This window comes from Calliopsis andreniformis, unplaced genomic scaffold (assembly GCF_051401765.1).
Source record: "Calliopsis andreniformis isolate RMS-2024a unplaced genomic scaffold, iyCalAndr_principal scaffold0022, whole genome shotgun sequence".
In the NCBI taxonomy this organism is placed as follows: domain Eukaryota; kingdom Metazoa; phylum Arthropoda; class Insecta; order Hymenoptera; family Andrenidae; genus Calliopsis; species Calliopsis andreniformis.
The window spans coordinates 7,242,438-7,258,232 of NW_027480432.1; the positions used below are offsets into that span (position 1 = coordinate 7,242,438).

The 15,795-nt window shown below is 35.6% G+C and overlaps 1 protein-coding gene across 6 annotated transcripts in view; it reads right to left on the bottom strand.

Moving 5' to 3' along the window:
- Positions 1-15,795, bottom strand: part of Asap (ArfGAP domain of ASAP) — a 45,923-nt gene that overhangs the window by 25,065 nt on the left and 5,063 nt on the right. For 3 of the 6 annotated variants that reach the window (XM_076391626.1, XM_076391625.1, XM_076391622.1), the window contains exon 1: positions 9,778-9,947. The exons of 2 other annotated variants lie outside the window; for them this stretch is intronic. In XM_076391626.1, the coding sequence (XP_076247741.1) occupies positions 9,778-9,909 (132 nt within the window). In that variant the 5' untranslated portion in view covers positions 9,910-9,947. Of the gene's footprint in view, positions 1-9,777; positions 9,948-12,371; positions 12,594-15,795 lie in introns of those variants that run through there. One more of the 6 variants, XM_076391627.1, reaches the window with a different exon arrangement.

The window sequence follows — 15,795 nt, forward strand, 5'->3', positions numbered from 1 at the left end:
CTATATATTACTTATTCCAACCAAAATTTTCTTCACATAATTCCATCCAAAGCAATGTCTATCTATTAAACTACAAACGCATAGCTACTCCACTGTAACTTGCTCGAACGAAAATGCCGAGGAATACCATAAATTCAAGTTTAATAGAGTAATTTCTAGTTCTCGAAGCTTCTGAAACTTTCTCACGAGAATCTCGCGTTATTTTCGCTTGCTCACGCACGGCTCGACAGAGAACGCGGCTCGGGGAACAAATCGTTCCCCTGGAATCTCTTTTTGCACGCGGTGAACTCTCGATCGGTGCCGGCAGATGCGATTACGTTTTTCTAATTTTAGTTATGCGCATTCAGAGAGGAACACGTGGTTAACAAGACTTTCCCTAGCACGAAAGATGCACGATAATAGCGCACACGCACGCGTTATTCCGGTACGCGAAAACTGTGTCGCGTCTCGAAGTGGAAGCTTGCAAACTGCAGGCCCAGGTGAATTCGTTAACAAGTGCACCTTGCATCGAGGCTGGCACGAAAAGATTGAGAGCTGGTTCTACGATGTGAGACTTCTTGTTTTGGAACAATCCTGTCGTGACTGAATGACTTTTGAGCAGATTTTATTTCTTTATTTATTTATTTTCTGTTGGCTAAGCTTCTAACATTATTTTAAGTGCAACAGCATAAGAAAAGGCTGTAACAGAAAAGGATGAAATTATATATTTTTAATTCAATCATGTCGTGACTGGATGACTTTTGAGCAGATTTTATTTCTTTATTTATTTATCTTCTGTTGGCAAAGCTTCTAACATTATTTTAGGTGCAACAGGGTAAAAAAGGCTCTAAGAAAAAAGGACGAAATTATATATTTTTAATTCAATCATGTCGTGACTGAATGACTTTTGAGCAGATTTTATTTCTTTATTTATTTATTTTCTGTTGGCTAAGCTTCTAACATTATTTTAGGTGCAACAGGGTAAAAAAAGGCTCTAAGAGAAAAGGATGAAATTATATATTTTTAATTCAATCATAGTTTAGTTATTAAAATAAAATATACAGGGTGAGTCATGCAACTGTATCGCCTAAATTTTCTTCTAAACTATTTGTTGTATAAAGAGATGTTTCCAATGAAAGTTGTTTGGTACCAAGAGGAACATACCAAACAGAAGTATACTCACGATACCAAAGAATTTTAGCTTGAGACATATTTTCATGCAATAAGTAGTTTACAAAAAAATTCAAGTGATAGAGTTGTCTGACTCAGTCTGTATAAAGAGAGCAATAGCTGATTACTTAAATTATGTCTCCCTATCAGCTCTTAAATTTGAACACAGATTAGGTACAAGCACAGAAATATGGACAACCACCCCATTCCCTCTGCATCCCTCTTTCCTCTAATATTTTCACTCAACCAAATAATTATCAATAATTTCACTCAAATGATATCCAGCCCCATTTGATAGTTCCCACCCTGGAAAATAGTCACGAGCCTGGTCAATAGATTTCTGTCACTCTGTCCCCAATTTTACTCAATTCGCTTAGCGATCGCATGTGCCGCGGCGTTGTTGCGCGAACAATGGGGAGGGAAGAGAAGGGGGCCACGTTCATCGATCCGAAAGCTTCTATTCCAACTTTCCAATTATACCCAACGTATGACGTCCCCCTTCGGCAAACAGCGGCTCGGTCGCCCTGCTGGCCAAGGAAAACTCTGTCGATTTGATTTTCTGCAGCGTAACGACAGCTCCGTTAAGTCTCAGCACGGAGCAGATTCCAGCATTGCTATAACGGAATCCTGTTTCACGCGTGCTGTCGATATTCTGTTTTCCTACGTGTGAAAGCACAGTGAAACCTCGGCTTCAGGAACTGCGTCGGAGTTGGAGGCTTGAAACACTCGGGTTTTTATCGAATTTGTAGCACGAGGGAGAGGCAAAGACTAAAGGGGATATTTGTATTATGCGAGGAGTGAAATTTTGCCTTTGTTTTTGCTGCTATTTTGCAATCTTTTTAGTTCATTTTCTCGTGTAGATTGAAGTATTTTATTTTGTCTCTGAGGTCCATATTTGAGAGTTTATAATAAGGTAGGAACTTTGTTCTAATTTTGTTCGCTTTAGAGAGGTCGGAAAATGTGAAAGGGAAACAAACTAGCATAGGAAACGATCGTACTTTCGGTGAAGAAATAAAATATAAAAATGGAAGAAACAGTAGTAGACTTTATAAAATAACAGCATGGAAAAATTTGTTTTTTTTTCAAGTTTGCTTTTTAATGGAACAAGGCGAAGAAATTATAGAATATTTTTTTAAATGAATACCTACTTTATTAATTTCCAAAAGTAACACAAGAATTATTATTCAGACTAAATATTCAGTTGCAGAGAATTTATTCAAATAATTATTTTTGCGAAGAAGCAGGGTAAGAATTTAGAATAATATTTTCTGATTAAGATCTCTTGCTCCTAAAAAGAGAAAAGTAATTTCCTCGTGAATGCCTGAACTTCAGATAAAGTTTTATCTCTGGAATTATCGATCCTCTGAGTATGCTCTTTTTTTATTTTTATTCAGAGAGGATTAAAACCCTTTAACCATTTTCTGTTCAGCTAAAAATTCGCTTTTGCAGGAATTGCATATGAAGTAACGCAAACAGTAAAATAAATTTTGAAAAGTATTTGCTTTTGCACCATAAAAATGACTTTCTGTGTAAGCAAATAAAATAGTTTTATTTTTATTTCTATTTGCCATAATGTTGAATTAAATTGATCTGTTTCCTTATTTTTTGTCTGTTAATTTAGTGTAATTATCACATACTTCACATTTTAAGATTTAGCTATCATGAAACTATCTATAATAAGATTTCTAGATACTATAGGTAGATACTGAATATTAGTCAAGAAAAAAGCAAATTAAAATCAATTAAACAGAAAATAATTAAAGAAAAAGAGAGTTAGAGAGATTATAAAGCAACCTAAACCAAGATTTCCATCCTTTCAACCATAATCAACATAAAAATTATCTTAACTACCTACCACCTTCAACAGCTTCAAAATCACCCCAAGAAAATCATCCAAACAATTCCCTATTACAACTCTCACTCATAAAACTACCATTCCCAAATCCCCAATTTCCTCAGTTCTCCAAATTCCACCAAGATGCTTTCAAGCCCATTTACTGAAACAGTTAAACAGGGCAAGTTTCATCCTTTTTGGGTCATCTGGAAGTGGAACCTCTCAAGCCATCCCAACACCATCCTGCGCCCTGATTTAGACAAATCTGGCGCGGAACGCGCCGAGGATGTGGCGCAATCGAGCGCAGAAATCGCGCGTTGGACTCTCGAATTGGAAACTTGCGAAACGCGAGCTGGCCAGTACCACGTAGTCAGGGAAAATTGGCGAACCTGGCCCACTCCGGAACTGACCTCCCTTACGCTTGCCGCGCCGACGCCGAGGAACTGGTAAAACCGATGGAACAGGTTTTGCGCTCGCTCCTCAGCCAATGAACCTCGTTTAATATACGGCACACGGTGACGCGTGCATGTGCAGCGTTTCAGCAAAATTTCGCGCCCGAGACATGAATGAAATCGCTGGCTTCAATGCCTGGAAGAAGAAACTGAGGCTTGTTACACTCTTCTATTTTATTTGCGTGTGTTTCATATACGTACAAGGAATCCTCCAGGAGAATGGGAATGTTCATTTTAAAGAGTTTTGAGTGCAATATTTTTTTGTATGTATTTTTTTATCTGTGGTCTTTATGTATCACTGGCTATGAGAGATGAATGAAATCGCTGGCTTCAGTGCCTGGAAGAAACTGAGGCTTGTTACACTCTCCTATTTTGTTTCTGTGTGTTTCATATACATACAAAGAATCCTCCAAGAAAATGGGAATGTTCATTTTAAAGAGTTTTGAGTGCAATATTTTTTTGTATGTATTTTTTTATCTGTGGTCTTTATGTATCACTGGCTATGAGAGATGAATGAAATCGCTGGCTTCAGTGCCTGGAAGAAACTGAGGCTTGTTACACTCTCCTATTTTGTTTCTGTGTGTTTCATATATGTACAAAGAATCCTCCAGGAGAATAGGAATGTTCATTTTAAAGAGTTTTGAGTGCAATATTTTTTTGTATGTATTTTTTTATCTGTGGTCTTTATGTATCACTGGCTATGAGAGATGAATGAAATCGCTGGCTTCAATGCCTGGAAGAAACTGAGGCTTGTTACACTCTTCTATTTTGTTTCTGTGTGTTTTATATACGTACAAGGAATCCTCCAGGAAAATGGGAATGTTCATTTTAAAGAGTTTTGAGTGCAATATTTTTTTGTATGTATTTTTCTATCTGTGGTCTTTAGGTATCGCTGGCTTCAATGCCTGGAAGAAACTGAGGCTTGTTACACTCTTCTATTTTGTTTCTGTGTGTTTTATATACGTACAAGGAATCCTCCAGGAAAATGGGAATGTTCATTTTAAAGAGTTTTGAGTGCAATATTTTTTTGTATGTATTTTTCTATCTGTGGTCTTTAGGTATCGCTGGCTTCAATGCCTGGAAGAAACTGAGGCTTGTTACACTCTTCTATTTTGTTTCTGTGTGTTTTATATACGTACAAAGAATTAAGAATTAAGAATTCCCATTCTCCAGGAGAATGGGAATGTTCATTTTAAAGAGTTTTGAGTGCAATACTTTTTTGTATGTATTTTTCTATTTGTGGTCTTTAGGTATCACTGGCTATGAGACATGAATGAAATCGCTGGCTTTAATGGCTGGAAGAAGAAACTGAGGCTTGTTACACTCTTCTATTTTGTTTGCGCGTGTTTCATATACCTACAAGGAATCCTCCAGGAATGTTCATTTTAAAGAGTTTTGGGTGCAATATTTTTTTGTATGTATTTTTCTATCTGTGGTCTTTATGTATCACTAACTATAGATGATGAATGAAATCGCTGGCTTCAATGCCTGGAAGAAACTGAGGCTTATTGCACTCTTCTTTTTTGTGTGTTTGGACTCAAATGACCCAGTTTAGAGGTGACCTCATTATTGATCACAAACTTATTTTGGGGATGCGCTTTCGCGAATTACTATTTTCGTTCAAATGTATCTTTCATTGAAGAATAATCAGTTATTTTCTGCAAACTCGTTGCTTGTACCAAGCTACAGTCTGTTCTTGATTTATTTTCAAAGAATAATTAACAATCGCCTGGCAGTGATTGATAACTACTAATTAATAAGGGAAACTGATCTGCACTGAGTGGAGAGGTTCTTTTCTTCCAGTTAATAATAGCAGAGATTACAAAAATTCTCGTATATTCGATTCTGAAGTAATCAATCTGCAGAAGTTCGCGCGTTCCTTTCCTCGGGGGCGTTAAACTAATAATAAACTACGAAGATAAGGGGAACGATACTGGTGATTTCTCGTCCGTCAGACATTCTATCCTTTGCTTCGCTGTTTCCATTTTTAGAATCTTAATGCATTCTGATATATTTGGGACGAGTTAGAACCGAGGTTCGTGTTAAATCAATCCACCATTTTAGTCGGACTAAAATGGAGTCAGACACAGTAACTTTTGCTATCGAATAATTCCAGCAGGTCATCAACATCTTTATTCAATCATATATTACAAAATAATTGTGCTTAATATTCATTTAAAAAAGGATCTAATATTCTTCATTAGATACTTCTTTCGAATTTACTATTAAATGGAAGAAATGATCATACAGATCTTGCAGAAGTCTTCTAAGTAGATTCAAGTAAAATAGACTTTGGTAGGATCTGCTATGTACCTTTGCAAAGTTAACAAAGGTACCTTGACTACAGTAACATCAGCTTTATTAAATCTACAAAGCCAACTCTTACTGATTCTATTAAACTCAGGCCTGCTAGAGTTCTTCTGTAAATTCTACAAGAGACTTCAGTAACTTCAGTTTAACATTTTTTCCATGAATTATTAAGTTCAATATCTCTAACACCTTAGATTGGCTTAGACGTCCTAGAGTCAAATTAAAGGAAACACAAAACATACAAAATCTACACAGCATACTCCCCATATGCACAGTACTCAGGAAATGAATAATTAAAATAAAAAAACATTTCTCCAGAATGAATAGGACACTAATGCAATTTCTCTTTGAAAATCATTTTCACAACCTCGTATGGCATCAAGAGATTTCTAAATCGCCTCAGAAAGCCATTAGAGACTCCAATTAGGAACTCATCGTCAGAGGGCAACTGTGGATCCACCTTTAAACCGCCTGAGTCAGGTTCTCTCGGTCCCTCTGTTTCTCTCTTTCTCGCGCGACAACCAGGTGAGGCGACCAAGAACGAAAGAAATACCTGGTCGTGCGACCTTGGTAGGTCGTTCATATCCGAGTCGTTTACCTGGACCGATTTGCAAACGGTCAGGGGGCTGCGTCTGTGGTGCTCCAGCAGCGTCGAGGACTCTTCTCATCTGAACAACGCGCATAGAAACACGGGGAGAAAATTATGCGGCTTGAAACAATCAGGGCACTTCGTCTGATTGAACGTTCTTTTCTGTCTAGAGCTTCTCAAATGATTATGCTCCATTTCATTGCATAGAGTAGCATGGCGCAGGGGGGCAGGCACACCTGACGATTTTCAAGATGAAGAGACAACACTTGTGCCAAGTAGATTCTATTAGTGTCTATAGATATGCTTGATAAGTGAGATTTCTCTTTAATAGAAAATTTCTTAATTTCAGTTTTACTCTTACAGTTTTCATTTTGACTTAAGAATTATATTACAAATATAATTTATTTCCTTTGAATAATTTATAGAATCTCAGAATTTATTTTTCTATAATAAATTATACTTTTAGTACAATTTTATTTTCTACTCTAACTTTCAAATTTTTTTCAATTCTTCAATTTCTACTTTTTAGTTGAAAATTGACTGAATAATTATTTAATATACTTAACAGTACTGATAATAAAAAATTGCTCTAGGTAAATGAAAACGAGATTTTCATGTTTTTAAGGAACAAATTATTTCAAATTCAGAAAATTAAATTTCTGAAGTCCTTAACATACCTATTTTACTTTGTACGAAGTTCTTTCATTAAAATGTTAATGTAACAAAGGATGACAGTATTAGGTAGATCTGATGTATCTTTGGCAAATATGTAAAGGCAGGTTGTATCGGCGAATCGTCAAGACTGATACAGAACATCGCGGTGATTCAACCGAGATAGGTTAAAATTCAATATTACTTTAACCTCCGCGAAACATTCCAGCGGAAATCAGCGTTTTAATCGAATCAGCTGAATGGAAATCCTGCGCCTGCTGCTTTATCAGCGTTTATTGCGCGGCGAAATTTCCTGTTATCTGATGAGCCTTTACGAGGTTGACACTGGCATTTATGATCGCGGATAAACGTAAACCCAAATGGTGTTCCTTTATCCGTGTGATTAAATTAAATTTCTCCGAAGATTTTATTAAAACACTTGCACAAGAGGCTAAACGCTTTTTAGATCACTGATATTTATTAGATATAAATCACTAATGAGGCAATGACTCGAAACAGTGATTTTTAAGAGAATCCCAGAAGCCAAAATTTATGAAAAAAATTATCTTCTTTTTTTAATTATAAATTCTCATCATTCATCTTTCTACATAGTTGGGTAAAATATTAGTTCGTTCTGAGTAGTAGTTCATCTAACTTTATTTTAAGAAGTCATCAAGTGAGAAGTGAATTATCGTCTTTTCTCAGAAACATGTCTGTCCTGTGGTTATATTTTTCACTCATTTTGATCAAAGTATGGCCAAGAAAGTCAAAGAAACATAATTTCAGAACATAAAACAAAATTCAGAGCATATGAAATAAAGAAAATGATTTAAAAAATATTTTTTATTTAAAAAAAGAAGAATAAAAAAGTTTCAAAATCTTTAACAGAAACTAAATATCACGTTGAAAAATAACAGTCAGAATAAGTGGTACATAGTTTTACATAACCTTTGTTTTCTCGACTTGCTTCAACGAGTAGTCAATGAATTAATGAATAATTAATGAAAGCCTCGTTTCTGATAAATATCGTGAGTCATCAGCATCAGAAACTTGTGTAACAGATACAACAAAAAGTTGAATGATTTAACGATCAATATCTATCTTAAAATATAACTTTCATTCGCTGATATAATGATGCAAACATAACGTGGGATTACGTGATTATTTTAAATACAATATGTATTCATAATGTAATTAATTCTCGTAATTGCTTTACTCATGAAAGTATATTATTAATCCTCAATTACGTAGTAAGAGTAAAGAAAATGAAACTGAGGTTGATGAATGAAAACAATATTAATAGTGTCAGTTCTTTCATAATGTGTCGAAGTTAAATAATATAAAAATATGTTACGTATATCCTGGTTATGTACCAATCCACTTTGCATCTCGTCTTGACTTTTTAACAAGGGAGAGCAATAGAATTGACAATTTCATATTGCGTAAGGTACTTATCTTCACTAAAACTTCTAAAAAACAGGCTTCACTTCCCTATATTAAATAGTGACGACAAATTATCCCTAGAATTATTTAAAAAATCCTTTTTATCCTCAACAATGACAATGGACTCTCAGTTTCAAAGGCAACAACCTACGACACTTTTAGCTCCTCGCGCTGAACATACAAGGTGCTTCATAATTCTCGTTACAATGTGGGCTCGAATAATCAATGCCATCCCTACACATTCACTGTTTCCACTGTTCTATTAGCTAATGACAATGGCAGAATATTTGCTCACTGTGAGCAAGCTTGACATAAGCGTTGGTGGTTCATTTAAATCTCATTAAAAAACAAAGTGAAGAATAAAAAAATGCTTGTAAAAAAGGAGAAAAACAGTGACGAACTCGTAACGAAATAATAATGCATTAACTGAATTGTTCAAAATTCTATTTATAACATAAACCAAATAACCAACTATTTGCAAAATTTCCTCTGAGAACAGACTCCAGTAAAAAAACTAGATCCAGTTATTTCCTAGTTATTTTCTGCTAAGAGTTATTAAAACAGAAAAACAGCTAATTCAAAAACATTCCTAAGGAGATTAAACAGTTCTATAAACACTTTTCACTATGTCTACATGGCACATTCGGTTTTAATGTTCACGCTTTATGGACCACCCCCCATGGAGGGTGCTCCACGCAACTAGACCAGGCTACAGCTCGTAAACGATAAGAGATAGAAAATAATTTCATGAGTCAAACTAAAACAATATCACATAATGCCTGCTTCAGCATATGTGTTTACTCCGAAAGTGGAAGCGTCGTGACGTCCATGAGTATGACGAAGACAACAATGTCGAACATGAACTGAGAACAGTAAAGTTAAAATGTCGTCTGAATGAATTAATTTTCGACCCAAGTGCCTTAACACATTTTTATAGAGGATAACGAGAAGCATCTGATGGTGTACAAAAAATGTATAGTTTCGTAAAAAATAATAGAGACTACTCCATCTTTGAAACGTTTCCACTTTCGAAGTAAACATATATGTTGAAATACGCGTCATCCAATACTGTCTAAGTTCGTCCAATAAAATTTTCTTCTATCTCTTATCGTTCAAGAGCTACAGCCTGGCCCAGTCGCGTGAAGCACCCTGTATAAACAAAACATAAATATAGAACACAGGAAAATGATCCAGGAAAGACGTCCACTGTCGCGGAAGGTGTCGCGGCGGTGTGAACAATTATCAAAAAACGATCTGGAGCGTGTTAATGTATCGTCAGCGTGTAAACGACCGGTTACGCAAAATCCAATAGCATGCTGTTCGAATTCACTCCAGTGGGATTAGCTTACCGGTACTCCTCTTCTACCGTCTTTGAGGGTAAGCACACGCAACATGCTTCCTTCAAGTATTTCAATCGATAAAGTGCAGGGCTGTCCAAGTGGAAACCTTACTGACTGAGAATACGATCTGTACTGCTGCATAAAATTATTCGATTATTTTACCTTCGAAGCTGACTAGGAGAGCCCATGGGCATGGAGATCGTTTTTAGAATAAGAGTAGGTGTAATTTGGAGGATGGACATGGTGTATTCAGAGTCCCATACTATTCGTCAGAATGAGCTTCTGTTCTTGAGAAATTTCACTTTGAAGTTTTAGTACAGAGACGTCTTAAAAACGTCTTCGAGGTATACAGTAAAGTCCCAAAAATGTCCAAAAGACGTCTTTGAGATATCTGATGTTGCAAATCAGTACGTCTTTAGGAGTCTTAAAAGGCATTCATTACGGCCAAGTTGTTTATGATAGAACTTTAAAGCGAAATTTCTCAAGAACGAAAACTCATTTTCACGAATGGTATGAGGATTTTATTACACTATGTGGACACCACAAATTATACCTAGTCTTATTCTAAAAGCTATTTCCATGCCCGTGGGCTCTTCTTATTAGAGTAATTGGTTCTTGTGATTGGAAATTCGATGTATAGTAAACCTGATTTTTTCTTTTTTTAAATGAGAATTTTTTAAAAGAGAATAGTTGATTTATAATACTCAAAATTTGAATCTCGAACTAGAGTTTTTTGACGTCATTGGCAAACTTTTCATCCCATACCATGGGGGTAGTAGAAGAGGGTAGAATCTGGATCATTCTGTGTTGAAAATAATAGGCACCTACTATTTTGTCTCGATAAGTGTTCGAGTTTCAACACCGATTACTTTTTCAAACTAATTACGACTACAAAATTGAAACTGAGTGATACTGATCACGTGAGACAATTATGTCTTAAACGTAGAGTAATATAGAGTATTGTATGGAAATAAGACTGCTACAAAATCTTCACATGATTACAACTTTAAATAAATACACGTAGTGAGATACTCATCAGCAAGACATTAAAGGAGTAAATAAAGAATTCATTAATAAAGTGAATGAACAATAAATGTAACTGCTTGGAAATTGATGGTTTTTTAATGAACAAAATGGTGGGATACAGTTGAAAGCAGAGATTATGTGTAACTGATGTAACTTCTATGTTATCAATGCTTACAGCTTGTTTTGTTCCAATTTTCGGTTTAGATAAATGGAAATTACTGACATGTCTTTTTGATAAATGGTTTTGATAATACAGCAATTCTGAGCTGTCATATTTTAACAAAATATGACAGTTTCTCTTCAGGAAACTATTAACTATAGTAATTAGAAATAATTGTACACAATATTGTTCTACAAGTTGTTAGTACCTCCATCGAAATTCTAGTCTTGTGTGAATTATACTATTATTATCATAGGCACTTTTTATAATATTTTTTTAAAATAAAAAAATTTATTAAATATTATATATTAAAAAATATTAAAAATATTAAAAATATTTATAACATTTAATATATTATATAAATTATTATATATATAAAATTTAATATATATTAAATATTATAAATATTTTTTTAAAATAAAAAGGAGTACTTGAAGATACATCTCATATTGCAAAGTATTTATGTATAAATGTATTAAAAACTTGCAGGTATTGCAAAATACCAGGAAAAGATATGTTATCAGACAACCTTATCACTTCATGCATTTTATCTGAACCACTTTTAAAACCAGTGAAACTTGCATAGTTATACAAAACAATCTAATACAGTCTGCACTCGCTACAACCTCGCACCTCGTTATCAGTACGTTTCTAATATTTCTGAAGGAAATTCACGTCAAATGAAACATGTTGAAATAAGTGTCAATAGATGGTATTCAGTTTGCCAAATGGTATAATAGTTCCTAATAACTATGTAGAAGGCAATAACGAGCTCATAACGAGTATATACTATACCATAGTATCCACAAAACTCCTAAGAATTACAATAAAATTAATATTTCCCCCCAGAAGGTTATCAATTACTAAACAAACCCATACAGTATTACTCGTTATAAACTCATCAATGGTTTCTTCACTTCTCAAAACCATCATCTCACAATTTTTCTCAAAAACGTGTCACGAACTCTAAAATAGGCTCATTGTCAGAGACACAACTCCTACTTTCTAAGTCTTCTACTTGTTAGACTTAAACAAAAATCCCAAGCTCTCATCGAGCAAACCCTGTACTCTGACGTAAAACCAAGAAATGAAATTCAAGTCCCTAATGCTTAACCTGTTAACTAGGTATGACGAAATACTTCGTCATACACGAACTACTACTGCAATGGGCATGACAACATTTTTCGTCATAATATAACTATGAAAACAAAAGTCCCCATTATGAAACGAGTTGAACAAAAGTTTATTCCCCGGTTAACAGGTTAAAAGAACCTCCATACCAACTTTCCCATGTCCCATAGAGTCCCAACCGATGTCAAGACGCGAGCTTGTATCGAGACAATACCCTATTCGAGGCGCAAAGTGCTCGAAGCATAAATCATTCTTCACGAAACTGTTAACCATCTCCTGTACCTACTCTCACATCCAAGCGCGGTCTCAGAAGGGAATCAATCCTCTCGAGTAGTGTCTGCACCCGGATGCGCCATCTCTCGCGTGTATCCACTTCCGTGACGCGTTTCAGCGACGAGACCGCGGAACGAAGCACTCGACTCCGATTTCTGGCGAACGAGGCGCTAGGAAATCGCGCGGAACCGTGAGAGCGAACAGAAGACGAGAGAAAGAGAGACAGTGAGGAGGAGGATCGGTGTCGCTCGGCTCTTCCGCTGGCCGACACTAACGAGAATAGACCGCGGTCGCGCCACGTCGAAAATAGCCGCGGAACGTAAATTTTCGTCGCGCAACGTGTCGTAAGTTGCGGTGCTAAAGCGGGAAAGTGGGTGACTTACAACCACTCAGGGTCAAGAGTAAACGAAGACGACACTGGGTTAGGCAGATTCCGTGGCTGGCGCGTTAGGGCGGGTCCACACTGCAGAGAACTGTTCGTAAGCAGATTGGAAAGCAGCGTGACCAGATTTAAGCTCGAGGGCTGCTTTTGTACAGTTGCAGGCAGTGAGCTCGAGAATAGAGCCTTCGATGTACTATGCTTTGCTCGAGAGATGATCCACGAAAGGTATGCAGGTGTAATTGGTCAGAGTGGAATAGGACACGCCCAGTTTCACATGTATTTTCGGTTCTCGCGCACGATTCGCCATGGCAGCTACACGCACATGCAGATTGAGAGACTCCTCTTGCCCCTGTGTCGTCCTGGGGGTCATCTCTTGAGGGGAACACAGTGTGCACTGCTTCCTGAGCGAACTGTGTTTGCTGTTAAGGAGCTCCCTAAAAATGTGTACACTATTGACGAACATAATTCGCGAGATGCTCGTCAGTGTGAACGTGACATTAGCATTCTACGCTTCTGACCGATGTGTCGCCTAGGCCACGGTGCTAATTAATTAAGAGACACGCAAACGGGCCATGTGTCTAATAAGTCATTTGCTTTTTATTTAGCAGTTGGGTAGAGCGAGGGGACTCTAGCTTTTTGGGGCACTAGATTAATCACTTTGTGTACACTTGTGTACAAAGAATTTCAGTTAGCTATAGATAAAACGAAATGAACTATTGGCAAGTGAGTCTCAAAAAATACATCTCTCATACGATATAAGTTTGTCACGAGTTATGAGTCTATATCGAGAGAATACTCTATAGTATCTAGTTTCAGACAATTTATATCATTATTATAAAATAATTGTAATATTCAAAACTCGAAGCTCTTTTGCTTATATAAATCTAAGCTATAGCAGATATAGAACAACGAGCTTATAATGAATAACAGTTGTAGTTCCTAAATAACAAAAATTACTCCAAATTTTCGCTCACAGAAATAGGTATTTCTAACAATACATTAAAGTGTTATACTCTTCACTCAATCTAATTTCAATTTAATAAACAATTAAAAAATATATATTACATACACTTCAAGGTCACCATAATTCACAACAATTACCAAAACAGTTTTGTTTTACCAACTAGCCAACTATCTATTATTAATAACAAAATGAACTCTCTAAAATGAAAATTCTCTATTTCCTATTAAACTTAATTTTCACGGTTCCAAAATTATATTTCATATCCTGCATTTGAAAAACTTGTTACAAAACGTGTATCAGGAGTTTGCGATAGAAAATGTTTCACGCGAAATTATTTCACGTTCCTTGCTGAAAATTCCTTCGGATCGTTAAGGAGAAGGAGGAAACGAATTGACCCGGAAGATGCTGGCGCATCAAAGCAAGCGGAAGTGGTCGAGCGTCATTCGCCAAAGAGCATCAGTCGAATTGCACCGTAAAAGTGATTCAGTATCGTTATAGGTGCAGGCAACAGCGATATCGATTTCAAACGAAAGCAACAGAAACTTGTGAATTTTCTAGATTTTTATACGATAAAATCTAGGAAACACGTGAAATATAATTTCTATATTTTTAGACTTTCCACTATTACATTTTAACAGCGCGAGTAATGAGATCTATAAACATAATTACACATTATGAAATATAATTTTTACTGTTCCTATACATGAGATTATTTTTTATTATTATTTCTGTATATTACTGTCTCATTATAGGTACTTAAGAAATTCTCCATCGTTCAATTAAATGAAACTAAATACTAAACCATTTGGGACTGAGGTAACTTATTAACTAATAATTACTAACTGTTCGAGGTACAGAGAACTAAATACATAATAAATTATTTAGTGTCTCGTTAAAAGCAAAAGTGGGAAAAAAATGAAGGAATTATTTCAAGAAATATCTAAAGGAAACAGCGTCGACTTTATAACGAACCAACACTGTGTTTAATTAATTGTAACGTAGTGCGGCTAACAACACGGTGTTATCGTCCCCAGGCAGCTCTTTCACGCTATCTACTTTAAAATCGCGGCCAGTTTTCCCAGTTTTCCTTTGTCAGAAGAAACTTTAATAATTCCCCTGCATAAATTCTACTTCCGAGCAGCGTGGCACAGTTTCCGCGCGAACTTCCCTATCTGCGCGCACGTTACAAAATACGCCCACGACTCGATAATATGCAAACGAGCGGTGTCGCAACGATAAGCATTCGGTTTATCGCCAATTGCTTGTAATTTAATAGAGTATAGAAAATAAATTTGAGGACAGCTCAGGTTATGCGCATGGACGCGTTACATGTGTAACGAAGCAATTTCCAACGACGCAAGAATATTGCGCGTTGGTGCATTAGCTCATCGACGATTTCGGTTAGTGATAAGAAAAAAATGAGCAATGAAAGGAGGAAAATTTCTTGAAATATCAAAACATGTAACATTTGCAAATGACTTTATTAAAGATTATTAAAAGTATTTGAGATTATTGAATTGTTTGTTGTTTTGGAGTACTGCTGCTATAGAGTAGATATTGAGTATGTTCTCAGTATAAGTTCGTCGCTGTTTGCATTATATTTTTGGAATCACAGTTTCATTCTTTTTTTCGTATTTTGCTTTTTATGAAACAAGAATCCGCACATGAATTTATTTCGAATATACATTTCTTATGCTCTGTAAGCTCATCTAATATCAATCTAATATTGATGTAATAACAATCAATCGGCTTGTTTTTGTTAAATCATCCTGAATATAAATATAGTAAAAAGAAATAGTCAATTAAGGTAAATGTTTCAATATTTGAACGCTTAAGATGTCAAATGACCCAGTAAGTGAACAAGCCTAAAACTGCATATCTTGATACTTAATTTACGATGTCTAAGTAACTGAGGACACTATTTTATGACACTAGTTTTTACCTTTAAATAAGTATACTTAATATACTAGATCTTAAGCCAAAAATTGAATAAAATTAATGTTAGTGTCCAAATATCGGGACATGGTCAACTATCGAGACATTTACCGTAATCGATAATTTCAAAATTATTTATTTTTACTTTTTTTTAAG